The sequence below is a fragment of the Amblyomma maculatum genome, chromosome 11 (genome assembly GCF_055883805.1).
Source record: "Amblyomma maculatum isolate TAMU_Amacu chromosome 11, ASM5588380v1, whole genome shotgun sequence".
NCBI classification, from domain to species: domain Eukaryota; kingdom Metazoa; phylum Arthropoda; class Arachnida; order Ixodida; family Ixodidae; genus Amblyomma; species Amblyomma maculatum.
This window is the reverse complement of record NC_139354.1, coordinates 163361593-163387119: the sequence shown is the minus strand read 5'-3', so window position 1 is coordinate 163387119 and position 25527 is coordinate 163361593. Positions and strand designations below refer to the sequence as shown.

At 43.9% G+C, this 25527-nt stretch overlaps 2 protein-coding genes across 2 annotated transcripts in view; both read right to left on the bottom strand.

Moving 5' to 3' along the window:
- RyR (Ryanodine receptor) overlaps window positions 1–25527 on the bottom strand; it is a 1181579-nt gene that overhangs the window by 153252 nt on the left and 1002800 nt on the right. The window contains exons 106-107 of the mRNA XM_084584752.1: window positions 8374–8431; window positions 8090–8166 (exon numbers count right to left, since the gene is read on the bottom strand). Coding sequence (XP_084440878.1) covers window positions 8090–8166; window positions 8374–8431 — 135 coding nt within the window. The remainder of the gene's footprint in view (window positions 1–8089; window positions 8167–8373; window positions 8432–25527) is intronic.
- On the bottom strand, window positions 8634–18975 carry LOC146175334 (uncharacterized). Its single transcript, XM_084584311.1, has 5 exons — window positions 18933–18975; window positions 15719–16202; window positions 12290–12482; window positions 10835–12079; window positions 8634–8648 (listed from the first exon to the last, which is right to left on the bottom strand). The coding sequence occupies exons 1-5, from the start codon at window positions 18973–18975 to the stop codon at window positions 8634–8636; spliced, it is 1980 nt and encodes a 659-aa protein (XP_084440437.1).

Here is a 25527-nt window from a genome sequence, read left to right as displayed (position 1 = left end):
TGCTCAAGTTTCATCAATACACCTTTTGCAGGCACACCACAGCCATATCTGACCACAAATCACTGCAAAGCATCACGATTAAAGCTCTTGATAAGGTGCAAGTGCAGAGGTATGACTTCACAGTCGATTACTACCAAGGAAGACAGCTCGCTGTTGCTGATGAAATATCCAGAGTATACCTAAAGGACACGGGTTGTGGAGCACCGGCAGAGGAAGTCAATGTTGTTTGTCGTCAATGCATCAAGCGTCAGACTTTTGACGTAATCAAAATAGCACACAGACCGACATAGTGATATGCAACCTTATGATAGTGATTCAGGAAGGATGGCCGAAAGACAGGTCAAATCTTCCAAAAGGAACACATGCATTTTTCATCTTCCGTGACCAACTGGTAATCGATGAAGGCTTGGCCTACAAGGGCCAACGAGTTGTGAGACTGCAGAACATGCGAGCAGACATGAAGCAGGCTCTTCAAGTATCCCATCTAGGAATTGAAAGCTGTCTGCAGAGAGTAAGAGAGTGCATTTTCTGGCCTGGAATGAACTCAGATCAAAGACTTGATCCAGTCATGTGAGGTATTTCAAAAGTACATGCCATGCACAACAGAAGGAGAGTCTCGTACCACATCGAGAACCCAAGTGTCCATGGGATAGTGTCGGCACAGACCTAATGGAGTACAAAGATCAGAATTTCGTAGTAACTGTTGACTACTAGAGCAACTTTTGCGAAGTAGATGAGCCTACTTCTACCAATGCTTCAGCTGTTATCAAGAAACTCAAAGTACATTTTGCCAACATTCCAGCTGTACTTGTGAGTTGGCTGCTAAGTGGCAGCTTGTTCGTGACACGTCAAGTCCAGGGTATGCCAAGTCAAATGAAATGGTCAAATCAGCAGCCAAGAGAGCAAAGTCCCTGATAAAGAAGGCACTAGAAACAAGGCACGATCCACACTTGTCTTTCCTGGATCATCGCAACACACTGTGCCAAAGCAGGAAGGCAAGTCCAGCTCAAATAATGATGGGTAGGAGGACTCGGACGACACTTCCAATCACAAATGAACTCTTAAAGCCACGTACATTGAACCAGCGAGCACAGTGGACTAAGACAAGGCGGATGAAAATGTACAGGACGTCACAGAATCTCCCCACACTACACAAAGGAGACACGATCGAAGTAAAACCATCGGCTCTTGGGTTGCCGGGGGCAAGGGTGCAGTTGTGGAAACTTTGACTCCAAGGCCCTACACGACTGACGTCAATGGCAGCACTGAGAAGACATACGGTGCACCTACGACAAGCGCCGAAATCAAATCGCACAGACCCAGGAATGGACTCTACAGATGTTCAAGAGTTTCCCATCAGTCCAGGCAGTGCCAGCACATCACCAAAGAGCACACCTGCCACATCACATGTGTTTGAACGAAAGAATTCACCCAGTATTGTGGAAGAGTGCCTTGTTAGGAAACAACAACCTGTAGAAGGACGACTGATTGGGCGAGTTGGTGCATCATGACGAACAGTAATAAAAGTGCAACAAAAACGAGACAGAAAGGTTGTTGTCCTCTTCTCCTCTTTGTCTTGTTTTTGTTGCAGATTTATTACTGTTCGTCAACAGCCTACAGTGCAGTCCACACCCCGACTGGTGCGAAAAAGAACACTACCGCGGCAGATAAGTGATTATGTGATGCAGTAACAGCCTGGTGACGAGGTGATGTGATATTTCTCTACCCCAAAGGAAACGGGATGTTTTAATATTTTTCGGTTTAGGAACTATCGAGCCTGGTGCAAGTGTTACTGACATCAGGAATAGCACCAATAACGATGACGTTGCATTGTAGTCGGTGTGCGTCTCCCCGTCCCTCCCGTACAGCCTGATAGAGGCACAACGAGCATTGAAACACTGTACATGACCATTTCTAGTTGATTTCCACTAAAATATCATTAACTCGAATTATTTCTCTGATCCACACTGCATGCTTCTTATCTCTTAACGTTACACCTACCATTGTTCGTTCCATAGCCCTCTGCATTGTCCTCAACCTGAGTAGAGTTAACCCCTTTCGTTAGCCTCCATGTTTCAGCAGCCCCATACTCAGTAAAAAAAAATCTATAGTCCAAATGGGATGACTAGTCAGACTGAATTGGTTCTGCCGAGTCCAAATGGTTTGTCCAGTGGGTCCTATCCAACCAAACTGGTTTCTTCGTTCCCAATTGGGAAGCCCAGTTGATTGCTTCACTTCTGATTGGGATGCCCAATGGGTCAATTGCTTCCCTTCTAATTGGGAGTCACAAATCCAATTGGGCTTAACAAATGGGAGTGAAAAAAACGATTAGGCTACCATTTGGGCTTCCCATCTGTTCTAACTGGTCTATAGAGAATATTCTCAATTGCGAAAGTCCAAGCATAGGTCAGTCATATTCTTAACTGAGATAGGCACATATATAAATAATCTCTATAGAAAGTTTCAGTGAAAAATTTAGGTTCTTATAAAATGTATTTGCCGCGTAATATTCCTAAATGATTTTATTGGCGTTTCCAGCAATGTTATTTGTCATCTCCCCCCCCTGCAATAATGTCTTCGGGCGCTGCAGGAGTCTGTCTGTAATAAATAAATAAATATTGTGTCCACTGTCAATGTGCACATAATCAAACAAGTTAACTCTGAATAGTGGAGGAGTGTCACTGGCCCTAGCAGGACTGTCCCATGAATGGAGTACATAAGTCTCTACAAAGTCGTGCACATTGAATCTGTGTTCCATGTGTGTAATGCATGCTTGTCTCTCATGATTTCTATGAATACATGTAATTTCAATACATTTGTAAAAAGTTCACTTCTGCATCTACTCCAGAAAATGTCGAAATTGAATTTCTGTTCTTTTTTTCACCTACATGAGTTCGAACTATTTGGGCTCAATCGGTATGCCATTTGAATTCACCATTTGATCATGATAGGTTTTTCAACTGCGAGCACCAATTCATATCAAATGGTCGTGCCCAATGGGTGATGAAAACACAATGGGTTTTTGGCCAATTCATTTCAGTTTTAAAATTTCTAATTGGGCCCTTGATACTTTGTGACTGGGTAGGTGAGTACAGGTAAGATACAACTTTTATAGACTTTTCTCTTGAGCAATACTGATAAAATGTGCTCAACCCTAATCTTGTTCTTCTAGTTAATTTTGTTCTGTGCATGGTCCAGATCTGGATATACTACCTGTCCTAATTTTGACTATAGGAAAAAAATTTAAACAGAGCTAATACGCACAACCACAAAAGATAGACGACCAACAAGACACGTAAGCTCTGTGTCTCGTCGGTCGTCTATCTTTTGTGATTGTGTGTTAGCACCGTTTCAAATTTTTCTCTTATATAGTAAAAATGAACCAACTCGCCCAAAAAGATTAATGAGGTACCTGTCCTAAGTAGATATATTCACCTACCACTTGGAGTGTTTCGCTACCCTACTGAGAACTTCTTTTCCTCCCAGAAGCTGTTAAAAAATACCTTATTCTTGTCAGGCCTACCTTTCTGCTTTTCCTATTTAGGTCATCAATCATTCTTTGCAGTTTATCCCCTAAAGTACTTAGCAAGGTAATACATCAGTAATCTGCAAATACATCAGTAATCACAAATACATCAGTAATCGCGAATACATCAGTAATCTGAGAATACATAAGTAATCGCAGATTACTGATGTATTCTCCATCCACCCTTATCCCTACATTCTCCCATTCCTAGTCTCTGAAAACTTCCTCCAAGCAAGCTCTGAATAGATCTAGGGAGATCGGATCTCCTTGTCTAACCCTATTTCTTATAAAATTTTGTTATTTTCTTTATGCAGAACTATAGCTATCTTCCAGCACTTTCACCCCTACACCCTGATTTCGCAATGTCTGCATGACTGCTGATGTTTCTAGTAAGTCAAATGCTTTTTTGTAATCACTTAATGCTATGGAATTAACACCACTTAATTAATGTCTGGTTATATTCCGGGAATTTTTCAATCACCTGGTTGATGCCATGGAGATGATCGATAGTAGAGTACCTTTCCCTAAAACCCGCTTGATCCTTTGCTTGACTGAAGTCAAAGATTGTCCTAATTCTGATAGTGATTATCTTAGTAAATACCTTGTACGTAACAGACAGTAAGCTGATCGGTCGGTAACTTTCGAGTCCTTACCATCTCCTTTCTTAGAATTAAGATAATATTAGCATTCTTCCATGGTTCCGGTACCATCGATAACACCAGGCATTGCATATACAGTTTGGCCAGTTCTCCTAGCATATCTCCCCCGTCCTTCAAAAAATCTGTATTTAGTTACCTGAACCCCTCCAGCTGCTTTCCCCCTTTTCATAATTTATAAAGGTTTCTGAACCTCATTCTTCATCACTGGTGGAACGTTTGACTGCTCACTACTCAGTATAGAACTCCTCGGCTACTATCATGTTTATGATTAACTTGCCCACCTTGTCCTTTAGCGCATACATCTGATTTTTGCCTATGCCTAATTCCTCTTCACATCTTTTTAATCTGATGGGAATTGCGCACCACAATTTGAACCACGCCGCGCAATTCTCCACCGGATGACAAAAAAAAAAAAAAAATCCGCGTGTCGATGGAATTGCATATACAGGTTTGGGGTGCGACCTGATGCCGGTGAACACCTCCGGCAACGCACTCCCTCACCAGAACAGGAGTTGGCCACCCTGGTGCAGTAATTGGCCACAACCTCCTATGATAAGCTCCATAAAACCCCGGCCCTCAGTCACCAGCGGCTGCGGAACAACTGACCACGGCGGCGGTCAGACCTGTGACGCAGCAGGGGGTGCTAAGAAAGCCTGGCTCCGCTGGACAGGCCGCCATTGGAAACTGACCCTGGCAACGTTTAATGCTAGAACCCTAGCTAGTGAAGCTAGTTTAGCAGTGCTGTTAGAGGAACTAGAGGGCATGAGATGGGATGTCATAGGGCTTAGTGAGGTTAGGAGGCCGAATGAGGCATATACTGTACTGAAGGATGGGCATGTACTATGTTATAGAGGTTTACCAGAGAGGCGACAACTAGGAGTAGGTTTCCTTGTCAATAAGTATATAGCGGGTAATAAAGATGAATTCTATAGTATTAATGAGAGGATTGCAGGCATCGTAATTAGGCTTAATAAGCGGTATAAACTGAAGGTTGTACAGGCCTATGCACCTACATGTAGTTATGATGACCAGGCCGTTGAAAGCTTCTATGAAGATGTAGAATCGGCAATGCGAAAAGTAAAGACGCAGTATACTGTACTAATGGGCGACTTCAATGCCAAGGTAGGGAAAAAACAGGCAGGAGGCAAGGCAGTAGGTGACTATGGCATTGGTTCTAGGAATAGCAGGGGGGAGTTACTAGTTGAGTTTGCAGAGCGCAATAACTTACGAATCATGAATACCTTCTTCAGCAAACGTAAGAACCGAAAATGGACATGGAAAAGTCCTAACGGAGAGACTAAAAATGAAATCGACTTCATAATGTGTTCAACCCCCGCCATTGTGCAGGATGTAGAGGTAATCGGGAAAGTTCGATGTAGGGACCACAGGATGGTGAGGTGCCGAATTAGCCTAAATCTGAAGAAGGAACGCAATAGATTAGTAAGAAAGAAACCCATCAACGAATTAGCGGTGAGGGGGAGGGCAGAAGAGTTCAGGATCTCGCTACAGGATAGGTATTCAGCTCTAACTGAGGATGGCGACATTACCCTAGAGGCAAGGAACAATAATTTCAGAGATATCATTACTGAGTGCGCGGTAGAAGTAGGCGGTAGGATAGTTAGAGAGGATACCGGTAAGCTGTCTAAGGAGACGAAAGATTTGATTAAGAAACGGCAGAGTATGAAAGCTTCCAATCCAACAGACCAGATCGAATTGGCCGAGATATCAAAGCTAATCAATAAGCGCAAGGTGGCCGATATAAGGAAGTATAACATGGAGAAAATTGAGCATGCTGTAAAGAACGGGGGAAGCCTTAAAGCGGTAAAGAAGAAATTGGGCATAGGCAAAAACCAGATGTATGCGATAAGGGACAAGGCGGGCAACGTCATCACTAATATGGACAAGATAGTCAAAGTAGCCGAGGAGTTCTATACAGATCTCTACAGTAGCCAAAGTAGTCAGGACCGTAATGAGATTGGCGGTAGGGAAAAACAGTCAGACGTTCCACCAGTGACGAAGGACGAGGTCAAGAAAGCACTAGAAACTATGAAAAGGGGGAAATCAGCTGGAGAGGATCAGATAACTACAGATTTGCTGAAGGACGGGGGGGATATCGTGCTAGAAAAACTGGCCACCCTGTATACGCAGTGCCTGGTGTCATCGACGGTACCGGAAGCATGGAAGAATGCAAACATTATCCTCATTCACAAGAAAGGGGACTCTAAGGACCTTAAAAATTACAGACCGATCAGCTTTCTGTCTGTTACGTATAAGGTATTTACTAAGGTAATCGCTAATAGAATCAGGACAACCTTAGACTGCAATCAAGCAAAGGATCAAGCAGGGTTTCGGAAACGGTACTCTACTATCGATCATATCCATACCATCAATCAGGTGATAGAAAAATGCGCGGAATATAACCAGCCCTTATACATAGCATTCATTGATTACGAAAAAGCATTTGACTCAGTTGAAACCTCGGCGGTGATGCAGGCATTGCGAAATCAGGGGGTAGACGAGCCGTACGTGAAAGTGCTGGAAGATATATATAGTGGCTGCACAGCAACCATAGTTCTGCATAAAGAAAGTAACAAAATTCCTATAAAGAAAGGTGTTAGGCAAGGAGACACAATCTCCCCAGTACTATTCACAGCTTGTTTAGAGGAAGTATTCAGAGACTTGGAATGGGAGCAGTTAGGGATAAGGCTAGATGGAGAATACCTCAGTAATCTGCGATTTGCTGATGACATTGCCTTGCTAAGCAACTCGGGAGATGAACTGCAAATAATGATTGATGACCTAGACAGGAAAAGTAGAAAGGTAGGCTTGAAAATCAATATGCAGAAGACTAAGGTAATGTTCAACAGCCTCGGGAAGGAACAGGAGTTTACATTAGGTAGCGAAATACTGGAAGTAGTAGGCGAATATATCTACTTAGGACAGGTAGTAACCGCAGATCCGGACCATGAAAAGGAAATAACAAGAAGAATAAGATTGGGATGGAGCGCATTTGGCAAGCACTCGCAGATTATGACTAGCAGCTTACCGGTATCGCTCAAGAGGAAAGTATACAACAGTTGCATCTTACCTGTACTCACCTATGGGGCTGAAACGTGGAGGCTAACCAAGAGAGTTCTACTTAAGTTGAGGACAACCCAGAGGGCTATGGAACGAAAAATGGTAGGGGTAACATTAAGAGATAGAAAGCGTGCAGAGTGGGTCAGAGAAATAACTCAAGTTACCGACATTCTAGTGGAAATTAAGAAGAAGAAATGGACATGGGCAGGACATGTAGTGCGAAGAGAGGATAACCGATGGTCGCTGAGGGTAACAAACTGGATTCCAAGGGAAGGAAAGCGTAGCAGGGGGCGGCAGAAAGTTAGGTGGGCGGATGAGATTAAGAAGTTCGCAGGGGTCAAGTGGATGCAGCTAGCACAGAACCGGGTTAAGTGGAGAGATATGGGAGAGGCCTTCGCCCTGCAGTGGGTATAATCAGGCTGATGATGATGATGATGATGATGATTTGAACCACAGTCCTCCGCACACAAGGCGCATGTTCTACCTCCACGCCACCACTGCAGTTGCATATGAAATTGGGTTACTGAGCAGAAAATTTAATTCCTCTGGTCAGTATTTTCAGCAACAAAAGCTTGTATTTGTCCACAACACTAAATGCTCAATTTCGCTTACTATAACTTTCATGAACTGTAACATTGAAAGACGCAGTAAGAAACTTTTTACCAAACTGAATATTTTATTTTTCTTTTATCACAACTAATTTTCTTTGCATACATTAATGTATGCCTTCCGCAGAGAACTTTTGCGCCCATTCAAGATTTGCATGCTTTTGTTTGTACACTGTAGAGATATTTGTTCAACATCATAGCAACCATTTTATGCTCACCCATGATTTCAATGCGACCGAGGAACTGCTCAAAGTAGTTAAGCACACTGCTAGCAGTCTCCAGGAAACGCTGCAGCCTGTCCAAAGAACAAAAAGAAAACAGTAAGAAATAAGTTCCCCACCTCTTATACAGTACCGCTTACGACCAAGGCAAATTTACTCCTTATACTTAATTTCCTGCAGAAACAATGTGGAACCTTTGAAACAATGTTCAACCTTGATGTTGACCTCTCTCGAGAACATGGGCCATGTAAACATAGGCTGAGGACAGTCGTGCTGCTTACCTGGGATCATTTGGCATGTGCTCCGAAAGATTGGTCAGCAAAACAGCCAAGTTGAAGCCTGAAAGAGATTCAATGTCCAGTTTCTCATTTTGATTTAATCTCTCAAGTTATAGTGGCCTATAATTGAGAGGTGTGCCACCTGCCGCAGGTGAGCTGGTCATTTCAGCAATGACCGCTCCACGCGATATGAGAGGGCGCTGTATGTAGGAGGAGCACAATAAGTGATGAGCAGACAGCTGGGTGAACCGCCTCCGTCACCGCTAGTTCTTCAGACCCTGATAGGTGCAACAATAAACTGTGTCGCTTTAGCTCCCACACGCTTCACTTAATGTATTAAACCGATTCTGTGCATGAATAAAGGAAGTAGTTTCCTATAAAAGCGGCCATTGTCGGGAAAAATATGTATCAGCAGCCAGACACAGGTTGCCGATTAACTGAAAACAAACGATAAGAAGTTTCGTGGACTTATTGGGTACTTTATTTCTCAAACATTAACGGGAGGTTCAATGACGAATGCCTATCATATTGTTAAGATGAAAAATTTTTATTATCGGATGTGTTAGTTTACGCGAGCCAGACTGAAATCTTCCATCGACGCTAGCTCGCACTAAAAGCAGTGTCGTTAAAAAAAGGTGTCGTTAAGCTAGCATACTTTGTTTTCCCCATATATAAATAGGGTATGCAAACATTGCTTGGATAGAAACTATGCCAGGGGCTGTTGAAGGCTATATTTGAATGTGGGCAGATACATATTGTTATGGGGTCTATTTACACAGCGAATGTTAGATACGCTGGACGTTAGCACACCCACAGTGGACCGACCAAGCTTTCTCTTCCTCTTCTGCTTCTTTCGTCACCCTTCATCTTCCTCCAATACGGGACCGCCGGAAGTGCGGGACACTGTCCCCTTCGCAGACGATGCCCGCCATGCGGGTCAAGGTTCATCACGTTGATAGCAGTGCTCCATGCGGGCCATGTGAACTACTTGAGTCTTCCGAGAACGACGACCTTGGGTGGTCAGGCGAGAGACTAAAAAGTTGACTGCGCTGAGGCGTTCAAGTACGACGAAAGGGCCAGTATACTGATGCAACAGTTTCTGGGACAAGCCGCACTTGCGCAATGGCGTCCAAAGCCACACCAAGTCACCAGGGGCATAATTAATATCTTGGTGATGCTTGTCGTAGCGTTGTTTGTAGCGTTCTTGGGAGGCTAGAGTGCGTGATAATATGAACAGGCAGTTGTATATGAAACGAAATAGATCAGCGAGAGCTCATACAGATGCACAAAACCTCACAGTGGAGGACTTCAAAAACCAGCAGGATGAACAATTGATGACCCTAACTGAATATAAATAAATAGTTCAAGCATATATGGTACCAACATATAAAACAGTATGGAATTATATGAAAATGTCACTACTAAGAGAACATGAATTAATTAAGCTACTAAATTTGAAGAGTAACTTGCAAGGGCGGAAGAACGGGCTAGTTGGTAATTCATCTTGGAAATCAAACTAGCGCACTTCAAAACAAGGACACAGGAAGAGAACGACAACACAGCGCTGACTTCAACTGGTTTTTATTAGAGAGTGACACGATATATATATACGAAAAGTGGGTGTGAAAGAATTGATAACAACTGCTCAGTTTGCACGTGGCGTAAAACACCGAACGCAAAGTTAAAAGGCGCACGATAACAATATAGGTCAAAGCAAGGCAGAACGGCAGGGGTATGAAAAATAAAGAAGCGAAAAACGGGGAGGCATGTAGGTAAAAACAGTTAAAGATGGCACGATCCAAAGATACATGAACTAAAATTGAAAAAAGCCAAAAGGGGCATTAGGAGCGATAAAAGCCAATAGGGGCATTAAGAGCGATAAAAGCCAATAGGGACATTAAGAGCGATAAAAGCCAATAGGGGCATTAAGAGCGATAAAAACACAAAAGGGGCATTAAGAGCGACAAAAGAATCAAAAGGACAATTAAGAGCATTACAAGACCAAAAGGGCATTAAAAACAAAATACCTAATACAACCAAGGCCAGGCCGCTAGAGGCTGAGGAGTGTACCCGGAATCTAAACATTAAAACTACTGTGCGTCTGGTTCAGATATTCTAACTCGCGTTTAGTCAGGGCTATTGAGGGTGTGCTAACAGAATTTTGACCTAGCTTCAGAATGTGAGCGGCTTCTATGATTTCGCGTGTGAGCTGATGTGCAATGACAGTGCAATTATGAAGGGATGGCTCACAGGGCTGAGAAGGACACTTTAGGCAGTGAACACCTAGGTTTCTTTTCGTAGTATTGTAAACACTGTTTGAGTGCTCCATAAGTCGTTCGTTTAGGCAACGCCCGGTTTGCCCCACGTAGGCCTTGCCACAGCTAAGGGCAATCTTATAAACGACACCAATTTGGCAGGGAACGAAAGGTGCCTGGTGCCTAACAGGGCAGGCTGGCTTTCGCACAGCCAGGGCATTGACTCTGCGGCAAAGCTTGGAAAGCTTATCAGGCGCTGAGAACACAACACGGACGCCTGCCTTTTGCCCAATCCGTTTGAGCCTGTGGGAAATAGTATGAAGGTAAGGCACCACAGCAACCTTGTGTTGATGCTCAGGAACAGCTCTCACTTGACCCCTTTTAAGCTTCTGCAAGAGGGAGCCTGCTACTGAGGTCAGCAAATGCTCAGGGTAGCCAGCATTGATCAGCCGCTGAGTTTGCTCATCGATGCTCCGGCCCATAGAGTGTACACAGGACTTCATTAAGGCATTTGTGAAACAAAGGTTCACAATGCCCCTCTTAACAATCTTAGAATGGGCTGAACTGTAGGGCAACAAGGACTTGCCCCCTCTCGGCTGGTACCACCAGCACAGGTGGTCATCTGCCCTGGATAGCCTTAAATCAAGAAAGCGTAAAGCTCCCTTATCCGGTACCTCATGGGTCAAAACAAGGGGAGAGAGGCACTGTTCAAAGCGAGAAAGCACTTCTGAAACTGAGCTCTGAAAAGTACATTCGTTACTAGCCAAAAGGATTAAGTAGTCATCGACAAATCTGAAAATCTTTACAGCAGCTGACGAAGATAGCTGCTGTTCTAATAGTCGGTCATGATGGGCGAGATATATATCACTTAATATTGGAGCAATGCAGGAGCCAATGCACACTCCGCTCTTTTGAATAAAAATGCTTTCATCCCATGAAACGAAAGTTGAGCTAAGGTAAACTGTCAAAAGTTCTAAGAAGCCGCTCACCGAGATGCCACAAGAATTCTGGAAGGTAACGGATCCGAAAGCATCGATACAACTTTCAACACACAAAAGAAGCTTGTCGTGTGGAAGTGAATAGTAAAGATCCTTAATATCGACTGAAAAAGGCATTAGAACATCAGTGGTGTCTTTTAAGAAGTGAAAAACCTGTCTCGAATCTTTCAGAAGGAAAGGATCATCTACTGTCAGCACTTTGAGTTTTGTTTGGAGGAATAACCCCAGGGATTTCTGCCAAGTGCCTTTCTCGGTGACAATTGCCCGCAATGGACAATCAACTTTATGCGTCTTCGCAGCGAAAAATACGTCCAAGCTTTTCTTGTCTGCTGCATCTATGCTAGCAACCAGTCGGTCAAGATTTAAGCGCTTGCAAACTTGCTTAGCGTTTGATTTTACCTTGGAAAGGGAAACCTTATCGCGCCGTATGAAAACAGAAGCTAGAGCTGCAGCTGCCTTTTCACCAAACAAACCTTTGGGCAGAACAACAAAGCCATCTTCTTGGTCTGCCACCAACAACGAGAGCTGATGTCCTCTTAAAAATGAAGCGACATAATTGAAGGGCTTAGTTTTGTCACTTAACTTGTAACGCGACAACACTTGAACACCTTCAGACAAACAGCTAGAAAATTCAGAGTCCGGAGCATGTTTTGCGACCTGTCTCACCATGCTGAGTAGTTCCGGGGGTGACTTCTTGGGTTCGACGGCGTATTTCGGGCCCAGGCTGAGAACACGAGTCACTTTGTCTGGCAGCACCACATTCCCAAGCGTGTGCACCTTGTTGTTGAGGCTTGCTTGCTGTTTCGGTGTGTTGGCACGAAGGCAGCAGAGCTCATACTGCCATAGGGCTTCTGCAGTTCTGTCAGCGAGCGCAGAAAGCTCACGCCATTTCATCTTCGTTCTTCGCGAGCTGTCGACGCGGTGAAGGTGCAGGTACAGAGCCTCACAGTAGAAACGTGCTTGTCGTTGCCACTCAGACCGAAGTATCTTCATGATTCTTGTGCCATGATGAAGGGATGGTTGAAAGCCTCCTAGGAGAGCCTTAATTCCATGAGGAAGCAACTTTACACGAATGCAATAAGCCAGAGAACGTGCACGGCAAACAGCAGCTGCCAAGAGAGCAACGAGGTGAGATGGGTCGGAAGAGAAACACATAAAAGGGCCCGAGGAACTAGAAATGTAACTTGCAAGAGTGGAAGAACGGGCTAGTTGGTAATTCATCTTGGAAATCAAACTAGCGCACTTCAAAACAAGGACACAGGAAGAGAACGACAACACAGCGCTGACTTCAACTGGTTTTTATTAGAGAGTGACACGATATATATGTACGAAAAGTGGGCGTGAAAGAATTGATAACAACTGCTCAGTTTGCACGTGGCGTAAAACACCGAACGCAAAGTTAAAAGGCGCACGATAACAATATAGGTCAAAGCAAGGCAGAACGGCAGGGGTATGAAAAATAAAGAAGCGAAAAACGGGGAGGCATGTAGGTAAAAACAGTTAAAGATGGCACGATCCGAAGATACATGAACTAAAATCGAAAAAAGCCAAAAGGGGCATTAGGAGCGATAAAAGCCAATAGGGGCATTAAGAGCGATAAAAGCCAATAGGGACATTAAGAGCGATAAAAGCCAATAGGGGCATTAAGAGCGATAAAAACACAAAAGGGGCATTAAGAGCGACAAAAGAATCAAAAGGACAATTAAGAGCATTACAAGACCAAAAGGGCATTAAAAACAAAATACCTAAAACAACCAAGGCCAGGCCGCTAGAGGCTTATATGTATCAGCAGCGCGAACACAATCAGAGGAAAAGAAGAATAAGAAGGACAGAGCGCTGAACTTGCAACTTTATTAGAGGAAACTGAAACCCGCACTTATATGCACACCGAGAAAACACCCACCAGGGGGAATTATCACGGCGACGTGACCGTCAGGGCGCACGAGTGAACTGATAAAAAACACACGTGTCCGGGACATCAAAAGATTACACGAGGAGCATCATGAAAAACACGCAGACAAACCTTTTCGTGAAATGACGCACTACGGGCATGTGTAAACAAGAATGGAAAAACAGGGTTGGGGGCGGGCAATGACGGAAGGTAACAATGGAAAAAACAGGGAAGAGGGGCGCGTTTTATTAAAACCATGGGAAGGCGAAAAGCGGTAACAAAGGTTAGCAATACGAAGGAGGGCGCCAACAATTAACACGGCTAAAGGAAAAAAAGTGAGGGGTGTGCTTCTAAAATCTAGGTAAGATCAAATGCCGCCAAAGAGAAAGGTGAATTCTTTTTCAGATAGCGAGATAGATGGGGTGCTTACGCAGCCTTCCTTAAGACCTGAGATGTAGGCGGCCTCAACAATTTCGCGCGTCAGTTGATTCTTATGTTTCTTCAGGATGGTTGTCTTCTTGAAACTGGGGGTGCATTTCTTTTTGCTGTCACACCCCCGACAGTGGGCGGGTAAGTTTTTTAAAAGGGCCCCGGATAAATCGTTCTTATGCTCCATTAATCTCTCATTTAAACATCTCCCTGTTTGGCCTATGTAAGCCTTACCGCATGTTAAAGGAATTGAATAAACGACGCCTTCCTCGCAGGCCGCGAGAGGGTCGCGATGCCTGGTTGTACAGCCACTAATCTTTTTCTTATTATTGACTTTGTTACACAGGCTTGAGAGGCGCAGTGGGGCTGAAAAGACTACTTCGACGCCTGATTTTTTACCAATTTTTTTCAGATTGTGTGATATTTGATGCAGGTACGGCACAACAGCAACCCTTTTGTTCCGCGGTCGGGCCTCATTTGGAACGTCACATTCGTGCTTCATACCTTTCAGGATTATTTCTGCTACAGATGCAAGGAGAGATTGCGGGTAACCTGATTGCGTCAGCCTCAACACTTGGTTGGAAAAACTAGCCTGCAGCTTGTGTTCGCAGGATTTTGTGAGTGCGTTTTTAAAGGTTGACTTTACTATGTTTCTTTTGACCAGTTTTGAATGTGCTGAGTCGTAGGGCAGAATGGGTTTTTTGGCTCTTGGTTCAAATGACCAGCACACGTGGTTCTGTCCGAAAAAAACTTTTAACTCCAAAAACCTGATGGCGTTGTGTTCTGGGAATTCATGCGTAACTTCAAGAGGGGACATAGTCCTCGAAACAACTTGGAGAACTTCATCTGCTTTTGTTTGAAATGCTTCAGGGATGCAATCTAAGAGAACCAGGAAGTCGTCAACATAGCGGAAAATTTTGAGAACGCTTGAAGACTCGAGCTGGTCCTTCAAGGATCTGTCATGCATGGCCAAGAAAAGGTCACTCAAAATGGGGGCTATGCATGAACCTATACATATGCCTTGTTTCTGAATAAATCTGCAGCCGTCCCACTCAGTAACTGTCGATTTTAGGTAAGTGCACAATACTTCAATGAAGCCGTCCACAGTTGCACCACACTCATTTTGGAAGGCCACCACACCGTGTCTATCTATGGTATCACGAACACATTCTATGAGGTCAGCTTGCGGGATGGAATAAAACAGGTCTTTAATATCAATGGAGAAGCCATTGAACGTCTTTGTGCTGTTCTCATGCAGGAACCCGATTACTTCTGCGGTGTTTTTTACAAGGAAGGGGTCATCAACAGTGAGCCGCTTAAGGTTGCCTTGTAGAAACCTGGCAACTTCTTTTTGCCAGGTCAATCTTTCGGACACAATCACACGCAAAGGGCATCCAGCTTTATGCGTTTTTGCTGTAAAAAACATTTCCAGACAGCCTGTCTTTTTTCCCTGTATTGAACGAGAAAGGTTCTCTAAATTCAAGCGTTGGCATAGCTTCTTTGCATTACTTCTTAGTTTTGTTTCAGACGTTCTGCATTTTACAAAATTTGTTTGGACTGCTTCCGCGGCCTTTGACATGAATACGCGTTTCGGTAGGACGGCAAACCCTCCTTCCTTGTCAGCGGTTAACAATGACAAATTCTTCTTAATCAGGTGTGAAACAGTCTTCTTAATTGGGAACCTATGCCTATCGGCGTTACACCGCGTGATCAGGTCCACTCCGTCCGCGGTACAACGATCCGCTTCCGCCGCTGGGGCGAGGCGAGAAACTTGCCTGACCATGGTCAACAGTTCCGGTGCTGTCCTCTTGGGCTCCACGGCGAACTTGGGTCCGTGACTAAGAAACCGCTGGACTTCTTCAGGGATGCTCTTGACACCTCCCACGAGGTGGACGGGGTTTCCAGTCTTTTCTTTCTTGGCGGGCACGAGTGCACGCAAGCCTGGGAGCACATGCTGCCAGAGGCACTCTGTCGTCCGGTTGACTTGTGACTGAACCTCACGCCATTTTCTGGCTGCTGCTGACACCGGCGATGATGCGAACACCATCAGCCGCAGATGTTCTCTGTGTAGGCTCGCCTGGTGCTGCCATTCCGAGCGCAGAATTTTGCAAAGGCGGGTAGCATGGCCGACAGTGGGGTGGAAGCCGCCGAACAACTTCAGAAGGTCAGGAGGAAGTACCTTGCGCCGAATACAGAAGCCGAGGATTCTAGCCTGGCAGGAGGATTCCGCGGCGAGGCGTACTACGTGGCAGGGATCAGCTTGAGAAGAAAGGAAAGGGCCCGTAGAACAAGAAACATACTTGAATAACACGATCTGTCGGGCTATGCACCCCCAAAGAAATGCACCCCCAGTTTCAAGAAGAAACCATCCTGAAGAAACATAAGAATCAACTGACGCGCGAAATTGTTGAGGCCGCCTACATCTCAGGTCTTAAGGAAGGCTGCGTAAGCACCCCATCTATCTCGCTATCTGAAAAAGAATTCACCTTTCTCTTTGGCGGCATTTGATCTTACCTAGATTTTAGAAGCACACCCCTCACTTTTTTTCCTTTAGCCGTGTTAATTGTTGGCGCCCTCCTTCGTATTGCTAACCTTTGTTACCGCTTTTCGCCTTCCCATGGTTTTAATAAAACGCGCCCCTCTTCTCTGTTTTTTCCATTGTTACCTTCCGTCATTGCCCGCCCCCAACCCTGTTTTTCCATTCTTGTTTACACATGCCCGTAGTGCGTCATTTCACGAAAAGGTTTGTCTGCGTGTTTTTCATGATGCTCCTCGTGTAATCTTTTGATGTCCCGGACACGTGTGTTTTTTATCAGTTCACTCGTGCGCCCTGACGGTCACGTCGCCGTGATAATTCCCCCTGGTGGGTGTTTTCTCGGTGTGCATATAAGTGCGGGTTTCAGTTTCCTCTAATAAAGTTGCAAGTTCAGCGCTCTGTCCTTCTTATTCTTCTTTTCCTCTGATTGTGTTCGCGCTGCTGATACATATGGATTGTTACCAACTAGCCCGACAGATCGTGTTACGCTAGAGGCTGAGGAGTGTACCCGGAATCTAAACATTAAAACTACTGTGCGTCTGGTTCAGATATTCTAACTCGCGTTAGCCCTGACTAAACGCGCGTTAGCCCTGACTAAAGCGCGTTAGCCCTGACTAAACGCGCGTTTAGTCAGGGCTAACGCGAGTTAGAATATCTGAACCAGACGCACAGTAGTTTTAATGTTTAGATTCCGGGTACACTCCTCAGCCTCTAGCGGCCTGGCCTTGGTTGTTTTAGGTATTTTGTTTTTAATGCCCTTTTGGTCTTGTAATGCTCTTAATTGTCCTTTTGATTCTTTTGTCGCTCTTAATGCCCCTTTTGTGTTTTTATCGCTCTTAATGCCCCTATTGGCTTTTATCGCTCTTAATGTCCCTATTGGCTTTTATCGCTCTTAATGCCCCTATTGGCTTTTATCGCTCCTAATGCCCCTTTTGGCTTTTTTCGATTTTAGTTCATGTATCTTCGGATCGTGCCATCTTTAACTGTTTTTACCTACATGCCTCCCCGTTTTTCGCTTCTTTATTTTTCATACCCCTGCCGTTCTGCCTTGCTTTGACCTATATTGTTATCGTGCGCCTTTTAACTTTGCGTTAGGTGTTTTACGCCACGTGCAAACTGAGCAGTTGTTATCAATTCTTTCACGCCCACTTTTCGTACATATATATCGTGTCACTCTCTAATAAAAACCAGTTGAAGTCAGCGCTGTGTTGTCGTTCTCTTCCTGTGTCCTTGTTTTGAAGTGCGCTAGTTTGATTTCCAAGATAAATTTGAAGACACAGGCAGATTCACACGAAAGAGCCCTCAAACAATTATTTGCATCTACACAGCCTCAGGTCTTCTATATATACTCCGCTTTAGAGCTCTGCACTTAGTTTAGTGAATACATAAAACGGGAATTGTATGAGGACGTAGAACTTCACTATGAGCAGCGTCATTTCTGTCATACATCCAAGCTTGGAAACCTCTGCGCTTTGCAAAACATCCCAAATTCATGCATGCTAATTGCATTAATTTGCCTTGAACAGAAAAAACATTTAGAGGACACTTTGGCGACTAAAGTGATGAAAGGCAGAAGCCTGAGTGCTGCATTCTGCTATGCGACTGTTGCGCATGTAGCGATGAATGCTGCTATGAGTAAAGCGAGCCACTACTCTTTCATATTCTGCAAGTGCATTTATTCAGTGAATTCTGCTTGGCAGCAACGAGATACCTCTCCTTGTATCTTCGCAGTTGTTCTGCATTTACTGTTGTGTGGTTGATTTTATTGGGTGCGCGGCATTAATAAGTAATTAATTATATAACTACACAACAGTCACGAATTAGTAATTATGAATTAATTAGCCATTAATTAGTAACTACAGTTCTTACTTATTAACTAATCAATTATTAGTAATTACTTCATCATCATCATCACACACTGCGGGTAGGTGGACAGGACAAAGTAGAAATAATCTTACATCGAAACTGAAGATCGCTTGAGATGCTCAGTCATCATCATCATCATTAGCCTGACTATCCCCATTGCAAGGTGAAGGCCTCTCCCATATTCCTCCAGTTAACCTGGTTCTGTGCTAGCTGCACCCACTTGCCCCGTTCGAAATTATTAATCCCATCCACCCATTTACCTTTAAGCCGCCCCCTGCCACGCTTTCCTTCCCTTGGACTCCAGTTTGTTACCCTAAGCGACCATAATTATCCTCTTTTCGGACATGTCCAGCCCATGCCCGTTTCTTCCCAATTTCCACTAGAATGTCAGTAACTGCTCCTAATGTTACCCCTACCATTTTTTGTTCCATAACCCTCTGCGTTGTCCTCAGCTTAAGAACCCTCTTCGTTAGCCTCTACGTTTCAGCCCTAAGATGCAACTATTGTATACTTTAAGATGCAACTATTGTATACTTTCCTTTTGAGCGATACCGGTAAGCTGCTATTCATAATCTGGGAGTGCTTGCCAAATGCGCTTCCTATCTTAGTCTTATTCTCTTTGCCTTTCATGGTCCGGATCTGCGGTTACTACCTGTCCTAAATAGACATATTCACCTACTACTTCTAGTGCTTCGCTACCTAACGTCAACTGCTGTTCCTTTCCTAGGTTATTGAACATTACCTTAGTCTTCTGCATATTGATTTTCAAACCTACTTTTTTACTTTTCCTGTCTAGGTCATCAATCATTCTTTTCAATTCATTTCCTGAGTTACTTAGCAAGGCAATGTCATCAGCAAATTGCAGATTACTGAGGTATTCTCCATCTACGCTTATCCCTAACTTCTCCCATTCCAAGTCAATCAAGACAAGTCATTCAAATCAAGTGATCAGTTCAGTTCAGTCGTTCAGTCGTGTCCGACTCTTCGTGACCCTATGGGCCACATCACGCCACGCTTTCCGGTCTCTCACATCTTCCTAACATCACTTAACTTCATCTGCAGTGCCTCGAGGATGCCATAACCATCATGTTCGCTGCCTACCCCTTCTCCGACTACCCTCAACCTTTCCCAACATCAAATCTTTCTCCAGCGACTCCTCTCTTCTCATCAGATGACCAAAGTAGCTAAGCTTTAACTTTAGAATTTGACCCTCCAATGAGCAGTCAGGGTTTATGGTTGACAATATCAGCTTATTTGATCTTCTGGCAGTTCAAGGAACTCTCAAGAGTCTCCGCCAGCACCACAATTCAAACGCGTCAATTCTTCGGCGGGCAGCCTTGTTCACAGTCCAACTCTCGCATCCATACATCACAACTGGAAAGACCATAGCACGAATTATACGGATCTTGGTTGGCAGACTAATGTCTCTGCTCTTTACCAGGTGGTCAAGGCTAACCATGGCTCTCTTTCCCAGAAGCAGGCGTCTCCTAATTTCATGGCTGCAGTCTCCTTCCGGGGTAATCTTGGAGCCCAAGAAGAAAAAAATCTGTCACAGCTTCCACTTCTTGTCCCTTGATGCTCCAAGACTTGATAGGGCAAGATGCCATGATCTTTGTCTTTTTAATGTTCAGTTTAAGCCCAAACTTCTCACTCTCTTCTTGTATGCGCATCAGAAGTCTCTTGAGTTCCACTTCACTTTCTGCCATTAAAGTGGTATGATCCGCATATCCAAGGTTGCTGATACGTTTTCCAGCAATCTTCACTCCAGCTGAAGGCTCGTCCAGACCGGCCGTCCTCATGATGCACTCTGTATATAGGTTAAATAGGCAGGGTGACAGTATGCAGCCTTGTCTCACTCCTTTCTCAATCGGAAACCAATCAGTAAGACCATGCCCATTTCTGACTGCGGCCTCTTGCCCTTCATACAGGTTCCTGAGGAGACAGATGAGGTGAATTGGAACTCCCATCGTAATTGATCACTGATTGGCATATGGCCATATAAGACACCCATTTGCGCATACGGTGGTGGTGCTCTGCGATTGGTCGAGACCTTCATGACATCATCCTGTCCTGACCAATCAGAGCCGCTGCAAAAGTGTGACACTTTTGCTGAAGACGATAAGGCAATAAGGGCTTTCGCCTTAAAAAATTGCAGACTCTTCAGGCCTGTTTCCAAAATGTTTTCGCAGACAGATAAGGAAGACCTCTGTAGTCAGAGTTTGAGATGAATTTCTTTTTTGTGCCGCGCATGCTTGCTCGAAAGGAGATACGCAAAACAAATACTGCATTTTGATTTGTGCTTGAACATTCGAGCCACATATATTGCAATGTAAGCTATGAGACTGCTAGAACTGTGCATAGTGACATACTTATGATCTCCTGAAAGAGGGTATTCAAAGTAGGTTCGACGCCATCGAGCCTTCCCTCGTCAACCTAGCGGTCAAGCTCATCAACCGGACTTAAAGAAAGCTGGATGGGTGCCTCGTTTGCACAGCTAACGTGATTCCCCTACTGTGCGGAGAGAGTGCATCTCGAGAAGGTAAGGGCTCAAATGGGGAAGATGGCAGAAACAGCACGCAATGAGCAAGAAAAAAGAAGAAAGAACGAAAAATAGGGCATACAGTACAGGGGGGGGGGGGGGGTGTGCTTAAAGCACAGCGACATGGGCTAGAACTGTGCTATGCTCTCTGCAGACACGTGTTTTCCTGCTTGACCAATCATCAACAATGCATCAATGTACGGCAGAGGACAACGCGATGCAATGGAATCAACGCAGGACACGAGCCGCAGAAGTAGATGCCCCGAACGTTTTCTCTGAGGCGCGCGCGATTCTGATGCGTTCCTGCGACTCACAGCGCCACCTACGCTTTTTATCGCTCCGGCAACAACCTCGCTCCCATTGCCACGCGCCGAATACGGCACACTTCTCAATTCTAGAACACTATACTCAGGTGGTGACAGGAATGACTTTGCAAATTATTGTCCTATATTTTTTCTTCCCCTCTTTTCAATATGCTTAGAGAATGTAAGATTTAAACGGATGTCAGAGATCTGTAAAAAACATAACCAAACAGCTTCATACCAGCCCGATTTCAGGGAGCACCCTTCTTCAACATTTGCTAAAGCATTTCATTGCACAAACCATGACACTTTATTAGCCAAACTCCATATCTACAGTTTTCGAGGTGTTCACATAGTCCCAACTGGCCTTTCACCACAAGTAAAGATAACAAGTTTTCTGATTTCAAACCTGTACAAGCTGGTGTCTCACTGGGTTCACTGTTGTTCAAGATTTACATAAATGATATTATTAGTCTAGACAACAAATATGCATATTGCTTACAATATATCCTAAAGGCACCAGTCTCTTCTATAAAACAACTTGCGTATTTGATCTCGCTGCAAAAGCGAACATGTTTTTCAAGAATGGACCATTCTTTAGTAATCATTAGTACTAACAAAAGAAAAGCAGTTCCCTTTAGAGCCAGAAACAAGCCCTCCCACACATTTTGCTCTGCCTGGGTTCAACAAGTTAGTTATAGCGTATGAGTAGAGCGCTTTATGATGAATATTCAACTGCGGCTACAATGTGCCGAACACAAGGTTGCATGACAGTTTATGTGAAGTGCCTACAGTTATGATACTCATAACTGATGCTAAACATTGGCTTTCCTGTACAAACAAGAAAAAAAACAACAAATGCTTGTTTGCCTAAAAGCAATGCAGGATAAAACAGAATGCGTTCATTGCAAAATACCGTAAAATATATTTTCCTAAGTGCCTCAGGTCGTGATAAACTGTGATAAACTGTGAGCTCATCATTCCACATTTCACACACAGGTGTGTCTTTTTCTTTTTGTTAACAAGAAGCTGTGGGTGATGTGTGTGTCCTATGTGTAGACAATATAAAATAACTGATAAAACATTCCTGATGTCGGCACGATTTCCATTGCCCTAAAAAGGCTTCATAGAATGCAGCTTGTTTTTTTCCTTTTCCCAAGTAGCTTGCCACATAGCTCTTAGTTTGCTATGCATCAACTTTATAGAATCCCTATGGGGTATGTTCTCAAGTTTTATTTTCATGGATCTGGCTTGTGCAGCACATGTGTCTGCTCTCTCATTACCCTTAATCCCAACGTGACTAGGGACTCAGAAGAATTCTATATTATGCTTTGGGGACGTTATCTGTACTATGTTGTGTATTATAGTGCCAATCAGTGGTTCATCTGCATTTTTAGAGTTTAATGCAGTGAGGACGCTTAAAGAATCAGTGTAGATAATGTTATTATTAACATTTACATTTCTTATTTTCTCCACGGCAGTACAAACAGCTTAACATTTTGCTGTGAAATCTAATGCACAATGAGGTAGTCTTATTTCTGTTTTGTCTTGTACTATTGTGCTTCCAAAACAGCCATCAGTTTTTGAGCCATCTGTGCAAAATGCAACCTAATTTTGTATATTTTCCTTTCAGTGCCAGGTATGTGTCCATGTGGAGTGTGCATATTTTAAAATTGTGTTGAATGAGGTCAAAAGCTGCAGGGAGATAGCACCATGAAGGGAATGGTTTGTGTTTTGTGGCAATACTGGGCATTTCACTAGTTATGTGCCAATCCTGGCAGTGTTCCTCAAAATGCAAGAGTAGCAGTTTTATTGCCAGGGGCTTGTTAATGAAGACCGTTCTGGATGTGCACTTCATGACTATGGAATAACAAAGGTGTTTTGGCTGAGAACAGACTTTAAGAACAGACAGTGTTTGCTGTTTCCAGTGTAAAATGATGCCGCATGTAAAATACAGAGCAATTTGAGTTTTGTGTCCATCATGTTGCAATTATCGGTTTTGTTATAATATCGTGTGCATGTAAACGCTAGTCTTTGTATACAACCTTGATATCCCTTATATTTTCACTTCATTCATTTCTTTTGTAAGTTTCTCTTAAAATATCAGTTTGTTTGCCCCAAATAGCAACAGATATTTTGTATTGATTTTTTGTACTGCTGTCACTGTTGCCTGCCGCCGGCTTCCAGGCCCCGTCAAGCTGTCCCTACAGCTTTTTGCCTGGAAGACCACCAACCTAGTAAAATGTTGAAAATAAAAGTGAATCGAATAAAAAAAAGAACTTAAGTGCATGTCAGTGCTGTTCTTCAATTTTCTTAGGCGGGCTCATTTGTATTCTGCAAGCACTGAACAACAACCGTAGATCGAGATTATAGACAGGATACAGTAGTTTCAGATAGGATGGTCTTGCTGAGCCATATACTATGCACCCATAGTCGAACTTAGAGCGAACAAGAGAACGATAGATATGTAGCAGGCATGCCCAGTCAGATCTCCAACGTTTTCGAGACAATTAGTTTCAGGACAGTGAGGGCCTGGGAAACTTTCTTCTTTAGGTTATTTATGTGTAGTAAAAATGTTACGTTTTTATCAAAAGTGATGCCTAAAAATTTATGTTGTTGTTTCAGTGGTAGTGTGGTTTGGTTAAGATATAGTTTGGAATCAACCTGCAGGCCTTGTCTCAAAGAAAACAGAAGAACTACAGTTTTCTGAGGAGAAATTCTAAATTCTGTAGTGTGCCAATCTTCGTCGTCTTCGTCGTTATTCATTGTGTTATTGTGTTTATTCAGGTGAATTAGATGAATCCAGCTGCTCAGGAAGACTTTCAGCAGAGTGTCAGGCGTAGTGAACCACAAAGACAGCGACCAACTTCTTCGTCCTCGGGCGCGCCAGCTCGCGATGCATGCTAGTGACTATAACGACAGACGATGAAGATTGGCACACTACAATTCGTTTTTATCTGCCCAGGTAGCAAGTTTATTGTCATTTGTATCTGTCGCTGACAAGTAGGTGAGCTGCAAGAGGTGCTTGCTATTTACGGGTCGTCTACGTAAACTGCATTATGGACTTAGGGATGGCTTTTTCTATGGAATTCATTTTGACTACAAAGAGGGCTGTGCTCAGGATGCAACCCTGGGGTACACCATTCTCCTGAGTAAAAGCATTGCAGAAAGTTGCGCCTAGGCAGGCTCTGAATGTGCGGTTGGTCCTAGGTCCACTAGGTCACGGAGGATGCCAAATCTCCATATGGTATCATAAGTCCTCTCCAATCGAAGAAGAGTTTGATACAGTGTTGGTTGTGGATGAACACTTCCCAGACAGTGTTCTTGAGACAGACAAGGTGATCAGTAATTGAACAGGCTCTTTCTACTTATACTAATGTGTATCTAAAAGTTATCGGGATTAAAAAAAACTATGGAGGCACTTTGCCACCCTAAAGCGTACTAGGCGAAAGCCTTCGCTGCACCACTCTGACTGCCAATGACTGTCAATTACGACTATCTTCCACCGTTCGGTGTTGGGGGAATCCTGCACTTATTCGAACCACTTGGTACGGAATCACTGGGCCGCTTGGGAGCCATCCGACTCACTCACTCTACTGCAACGACACATCTGGCAAAGGAGCACAGTCACAGCACATATTCGCTCCACCTGCTGGTGCAGGTGATGTCATTATTGCTATGCACAGGTGCGCATGCGCCTCAGCACCGCCACCTGTCGCCGAGGAGCGATGAGGGTGTGCGGCGGGGGAGGGTCACAGCTGGCAAGCCTTTGGATGTAACAGTCATCACGAGTATGAGTGCTGAAAGGCCTTAATATGAAAGTAAGTCTTATATTTATTATACCTCTGAATAACTTTGCTATGCAACTAGTAACTGTTGGGACTATTTCATGGTTTGCTAGGTTCGAGGACTACAACTGCTTCTTTCCATGCCTAAGGTATCTTTCCAGTTATCCATATTTTATCGAAGAATTTAAACAGCAGCTTCAGAAAGTTGGGCAAGTATGGCGTTGTGTACGTTGTCCGCGCCTGCTGCTGTTTTTTTACATGAAGATAACATCTTAGTTTTTGTGATGTAATAGGCTGATTGTAGTCATAATGCATGCCTGGTCTGAAAGGAAGTTTTTGTCGTTCTGCTCTAGCTTTGTGCTTTACAAATGCGTGTGTGTAATTGGACGAGCTGGGCGCTTTGGAAAAATGCTCGGCCAAAATGTTAGCCTGCTCTTGTAATGTAATTTGTATACCAGGCACAATGAGCATAGGAAATGTGAATGGAGTATGGGTGCCAGTAAATTTGTGAACCTGCTCCCAAACTGTTAATAAAGGATACATATTTCTGCCA